We start from the raw sequence: 6,375 nt of genomic DNA on the forward strand, positions 1-6,375 counted from the left end.
TTATAGATTACTAACAATACCTTTATATTAAATTTTCACTAATATGTTTTTTTTTATTTGATCTAGTGAATTAATCAGTAATATTAATACGTGTCTGGCTTTTACATTTTTATATTTATTGGTTTTTAACTTTTGAGATTTAATTATTTTTACTTCACAAAACAACCTTACTTTACGTTGGTGTTATTAGATACACCGAACTATAAAAAAACAAAAACGACTTAACAGTAAGTTTTAGCTAGCTATATACCTTGTTATAAATCTATACATATATAGGTATAATAAAATTGTGTCTTTTTATAATATTAAAATAACCGCTATTTACTAAATGCATGTGTATGTATGTATACACGAGACTTAAACCAAAATCATTTTTTACAATTTTTGTTAATCTGTCTGGCAAACAGATATGTTCATAGCTTTGGCTAATCTCTCGAACGACCGATTTTACCGACCGAGTAACTCAGGGTACTTTTATTTTATAATTACAAACTAAATAATGATAAAGTCACGCTACAATGTAGAATTCCGCGCGAAGCTCTCGCGCGCGCTACTAGCCGTCACGGGTGCCTCTAATTAGTGATGAATATAAAAAAAGCTGCCTAACACAGAATTAATAAGTTATGGTAAAATCAGCAAGCTGAACAATAATATTTTACGTTAAATTCAAATGCGCACGAATTCGCTGGCACAGCTATTATTAAATATATTAAAACAATAATACATTCGTACAATATATTATATAGTCTCGTCCCGCCCCAGCTTCCTAGGGGTAAAATACATATTTACTATATACAAAATACGTGTTTATTCACGAAATCACATTAGAAACTTCTAAAATTATTTGTGTCTCATTATTATATTGTCCATGTATTATATACAAAAACCGTCCTCTCGAAACACTCGTATCTATTAAATTAAAAAAGTAATTTTAAAGATCAAAGCATACATATGGACAGACAGCGGTAAGCAACTTTGTTTTATTCTATCTAAAGATTGTACAATATGTTGCGTGAAAGCCGCTATATGTTGTAACGCCACGCTACATGCAAAGCCGAGTCGAGTAGCCAAAGCCAAAGCCAAAGCCATAGCCAAGCCAAGCCAAGCCAAGCCAAGCCAAGCCAAGCCAAGCCAAGCCAAGCCAAGCCAAGCCAAGCCAAGCCAAGCCAAGCCAAGCCAAGCCAAGCCAAGCCAAGCCAAGCCAAGCCAAGCCAAGCCAAGCCAAGCCAAGCCAAGCCAAGCCAAGCCAAGCCAAGCCAAGCCAAGCCAAGCCAAACCAAGCCAAGCCAAGCCAAGCCAAGCCAAGCCAAGCCAAGCCAAGCCAAGCCAAGCCAAGTCAAGCCAAGCCAAGCCAAAGCCAAAGCCAAAGCCAAAGTTATGCCACGACTATTAGCGACGTCACATCCGATTATACATTGAGGGGATTGAATACCCGAACCATTCCTTACGGAACGTCATTCGCTAGTTTATGCTACGGAGTCTGTTGCCGATGACAACTGTAGTAACAGAAAAGAAAAGAGGGACGTCGCTATAGCAACAGGAAAACAATAGAATAGAGTTGTTAGAAATATAAAAGACGAATAAAAAATATGCATAACATGGTAGTTATTATTACCTTCCGCTACAATGTCGAGTTGCGTGAATATCAGTAATTTTTGCTTTTATTGCAATAAACACTACTACTTGAACTTAATTCAAAAATATGAACGGTACTTATTAAATTTCTTATTAAATAAAAAGGTTTTAATAAAAAATAAATATAAAAATTAAATAACTTTACTGATTATTATTATTGCACATATACAACACATTTAATCACTTACAAAATCTAATTCGTGCAAAAGCAACAACACAAAAATCCTCGACAAGCTTCAAAAAAGAGAATACAAGGTGTCCAACAAAGTAACGCAATAAGAAATATAATTATATGACAGAAATTTCTCATAAATCCTACCAAACTAAGACATTGAGGATATAAATCAGGACAAATATAATAAAACCACAAACACGGCGTTTTACGCATGGTGGTTAAAAGCATGTGGCGACATCCAAACATAGCCTGATTGTATCTTTTCTGTATTCTTCGTTTTCTTAATCGACGTTTTCTTTCATACAAAGACTTTTCAGCTCCAGTTCTGCCTTGACTGGCAAAAATTGCCTCATATACCGCTGAGTCTTCTATTTGATCGCCAATTATATTCATGGTATCCGATTGTTTTATAGTTTCCGATATTTTTGATTGTTTGTTAGACCATGTCCTAGCGAACCAATCTATTATTCTCTTTATAGTGTCAGGAGGATCCAATAATCTTTCCCTAACATATACAAAACTTCCAATTGGATTTAGCAGTACAGAGAAAGTCATTGTAAACATTTTTACTATCAAGTTAACTCCAACATTTAAGACACCAGCTACAAATTTCGTGAAGAAATTCCAGTAGGGTTCCTCGATATTTCTATTTTTTTCTGCCATTTTTTCTATTCTTAAGTTTTCCTTGTCGGTTTTTTTTTCATATTCGTGGAACTCTTTTTCCTTTTGTTTTATCTTTTTTTTAAGGCGTTTACGTTTTCCCTTTATGCATTTAAAAAGATTTCGCTTACAACTTTTTTTAATTCTGCCCTGAGACTTTTTTTGCCATCGAATCTTCTTTATCAATGCATTTAGTTCATTTCCTATTTTTTTCTTTTCGTTTTCAATATTCTCATGTTGTTGTACTTTTGTTACTTATTCAATGAATTTTCACAATCATGAAATGAAAAAAAAATTTAAGCTATATTACTATTTATTATTAAATTTAATTAATTAAATTTTGAATACTAATTATTTATCAGACATTTGTTTGTCTTGTCTATGTAAAAAATATGGTAAATAGGTACTTATAATATATAATAATTATTAAAAATGAAATATCTTAATTTATACCTTCATGTCGCTTACGCTGTGGTGGATCTGGAACTAATACTCGTTTGGTATTTGCACTTGTTTTATGGTTTTGTATTTCATGTTGTCGATTTATAACATTATGTCTACGTCTTTGACCACGCATCTTATTTCTTTCGAACCGAAAGAAATTCGAATCGAAATTATCAGATTTACTAAAAATTCGCGAACATATTTCTGATAATATATATTTTTTTGCGGTTCTGCTACATGTTTCCTCTGTGCATTCTTTTATCATTTTTCTTCCAATACATTTACAATTTATTTCAATTCCTGGATCTTTGCTTGCCTCTTCGCAAATACCAGTAGGGCAAATTCCATAATAAGGTGCCTCCTTAAACATATCACCTATTTCATCTGAATTTAATATTCTCATATTATTACGATCCAGCAAAACCTTAACCAACGGTTTACTTTGTTTAAGTTTAGACAGTGACGATTTTCGTAATTTTTTCTTTGTCGGGTTTTTTATCACTTTTCTATCACAATTTGTGTCACTGCAAATGACCCTATTATTTTTTCTTCTACATTTGCAATCGAAACGAGTCTGGTTATGATATAAGGCATTTTCGCAGATTCCTTCCTTACACACATCATTTTTACCAATTAGTATTGGTTTTTTATGCGAATGATGTTTTCGTTTCATTTTTCCAAGATTTATTATTTTGTTCATTATTTCTGAAGAATTAACAACCCGCATATCACCAGAATTAATCTTCATTTCAAACAATGGTTCCTCGTTTAAATTCTTTGCAATATTATGTGATTTACTTAAACTTTGGTTGAAAAACATTTTAGCCAAGTTACACTTGCTCCACATTGTCATAATTTTTTCTGAACTATCTTTTAAGAAAGTATTTTTGTTTCTTTTTTTCCTTTCACCTTTGCTTATATTTTCCATATCTTTTGTAGCAACCAATTCTTTTTTAGGTTTACCTTTACCTTCAGCAGTGCCATTTTGTCTCTGCTTCTTATTTTGCGTTGAACTGTAGTCTCCGGTTCCTTTATAATGATAAAATATGTCTATCGGGTTTCTGTGCAAAAAATCGAAACGTGTTGAAGTCTTAGGAGGTTTCTCTTTCATGTTATCTTTAACGTTAGAATCAATTTCTTGTTGTTTTTCTGATTTGAGGTATTTTCGATTTAAAAAGCGATTGTGTTTATTTCTTTTGCGATATAAGGTTATAAGAGATTTCTTAACCTTTTTATTCTTTTTTTGGTATTTGGATTTTGCTTTACTTTTGTCATATTTTAAATCGTTAATTGATTCAGGTACTACTTTTGATTTATGTTTATGCTTGTTTTGTTTTTTGAATTTAAAAAGCGGTTTTGGATTTTTCTCTCGACTATCCCAAACCTGTGTTGTGTCCGTATTACCATACATGTCCATGATAGATTGCCAAGTTTTTGGAAGATGCTTGTCAATTTCTTCATCACATAAACAAATATTGAAATCATTAATATCCTTTTCATTTCTCATGTTATATTCTGTATTAAATTCTTTTGAGGCAGTTTTAAGAACTGGAGTGATATTGCCAGCTTCAGCAAATTTTACAACTTTTTGTATCCTCTTATTTTTCTTTTTCTTTGCCATTAATGTTTTTCGTTTAGTTATTTAATAGCGATATCTTTTTAATTACAACTCATGCCTAGTTCTTTCTAAAATTGGCTTCATAAAATTATTTCTTGTGTAATCTGACACTTGTAATTTATATTAATAATTGTCATGTCAACCAAAGAGTATATATTACTTTACTTAATTTGATAAATGCATTGAAATTGTACTCAAACTACAAAAAATCGGCCAAATGTGAGTTGAACCTGCGGACTGAGGGTTCCGTTCTACCCTGCAATACTGATAGTTTTACCAGTTTTTTTTTCCTATAAGCTGCTTCAAGATACAGATTTTTGCTAAATTTCATGGCTCTAGATCAATAAGGATCCTAAAGGTTTTGATCCCCTTTGCGACTATATGGGACATAAGAACCAAGCGACCATTTTTTGATTAAGTAAACACTGCGCCTAGGGACTGAAAACTTTAGTAGGTACTCGGTATGTATGCTTTATATTTCTACACGTTCTTTGGAAAAAGGATTTTGACGGACCAATAAACAGATAGATGGACAAAAAGGTGAGCTTATAAAGGTACTTATGTATATTAATTTCCTTCAGAGCTATTGAAACCAAAAATAATATATAGATATTTAGGTTAGCTGTAATCATTTTCCTGCGATAAATATCATAAAACGCCAAAAGTAGGTACATAGGTTCAATTACAGAAGAGATTTATGGGCAACTGGGATTGACCTCTTCTACGCATTCTCAATTTCAATTAAAGATTTAATATATTCAATGTACAATATAAATTTATTAGGATAAAATCAACTTATTTTAGCACGTAAGATGGGTAGATTCGAAATTATGAATTTTAATAATATTCGATTATATCAGGTAATTTATGATCGTTATTAAGTATACAGCTAATAAAAATAAAACAAAAACACTTTCATAAAAAATAATTATTTATTAAAAATATTATATTGGTTAGGGCTCAAAACAAAAAAAAGTGTGGAACGTGCGACGAGTTTAAGTCTTCGATTCAACCATGGCTCGGAGACCTATACTCTATTAGGTATACTCTATAGTAGATTTTACCGAGAAGAGAGAATACTGAGTACTGTTATTTAGCGGTAGAAAAGCTGACGGACTAGCACAAAGCTCTACGACCAAGTAAAGTAAATAGTAAATTTATGGAAAATTTTGAAAAGTATTTACAATATCGAAGGTGAAGTGGAATCGAAAATCAAAGAGCTGTAGATAAAAATGACCAGAAAGAAAGCGACACTATTGAATGTTTTTTCGAAAATTCCTTCGGCGTCAACATCGCGAATAAAACTAGAGTTGGAAGAGGAGGGAAAAGTATAAGTATAACTTAAAGTTCGAATTTTAAAACAATCCTTAATTATTGCGCTCAAAGGTCGACACGGACTTGAATCACATCGCACGTGCCGTATTAGGTAGCAGTTAGGCTTATAAATAAATATTTCATAACATCACGTACATTGATCTGACTCCGTGTTTAATGTAGCTTAAGCACTAGTGTTGCAGATATCAGAATCAACAGTGGTATTACTAATATACTTAAATAGATACATATAACACCCAGACCAGGACAAACAGACGTGTTCATGCACACAAATGTTTGTCCTATGCGGGTATCGAACCCGCGACTTCTTGGTCCAAGCGGGTCGTCTTATCGTGGCATCATACATACTTCGCGGAATACTACTCATATTTATTTGACACTAGCATTCCGCTCGCAGTTTCGCTCGCATGTACAAGTTATATTGCCAACGATGAAGCAGTAGAATGAACAAACTTTGAATGTTATATTAATTTATGTCTAATCAATAGTCTAAAAACTAAGTTTCAAA

The 6,375-nt window shown here is 32.4% G+C and overlaps 1 protein-coding gene across 1 annotated transcript; it reads right to left on the reverse strand.

Annotated features, from left to right (window-relative positions):
* Positions 1 to 1,821: 1,821 nt before the first annotated feature.
* LOC124530644 lies at positions 1,822 to 4,615 on the reverse strand. The gene is made up of 2 exons (XM_047104879.1): positions 2,924 to 4,615; positions 1,822 to 2,724 (listed from the first exon to the last, which is right to left on the reverse strand). The coding sequence occupies exons 1-2, from the start codon at positions 4,533 to 4,535 to the stop codon at positions 1,829 to 1,831; spliced, it is 2,508 nt and encodes an 835-aa protein (XP_046960835.1). The 5' UTR covers positions 4,536 to 4,615; the 3' UTR covers positions 1,822 to 1,828.
* Positions 4,616 to 6,375: the final 1,760 nt, after the last annotated feature.

The sequence above is a fragment of the Vanessa cardui genome, chromosome 6 (assembly GCF_905220365.1).
Source record: "Vanessa cardui chromosome 6, ilVanCard2.1, whole genome shotgun sequence".
Classification (NCBI taxonomy): Eukaryota; Metazoa; Arthropoda; class Insecta; order Lepidoptera; family Nymphalidae; genus Vanessa; species Vanessa cardui.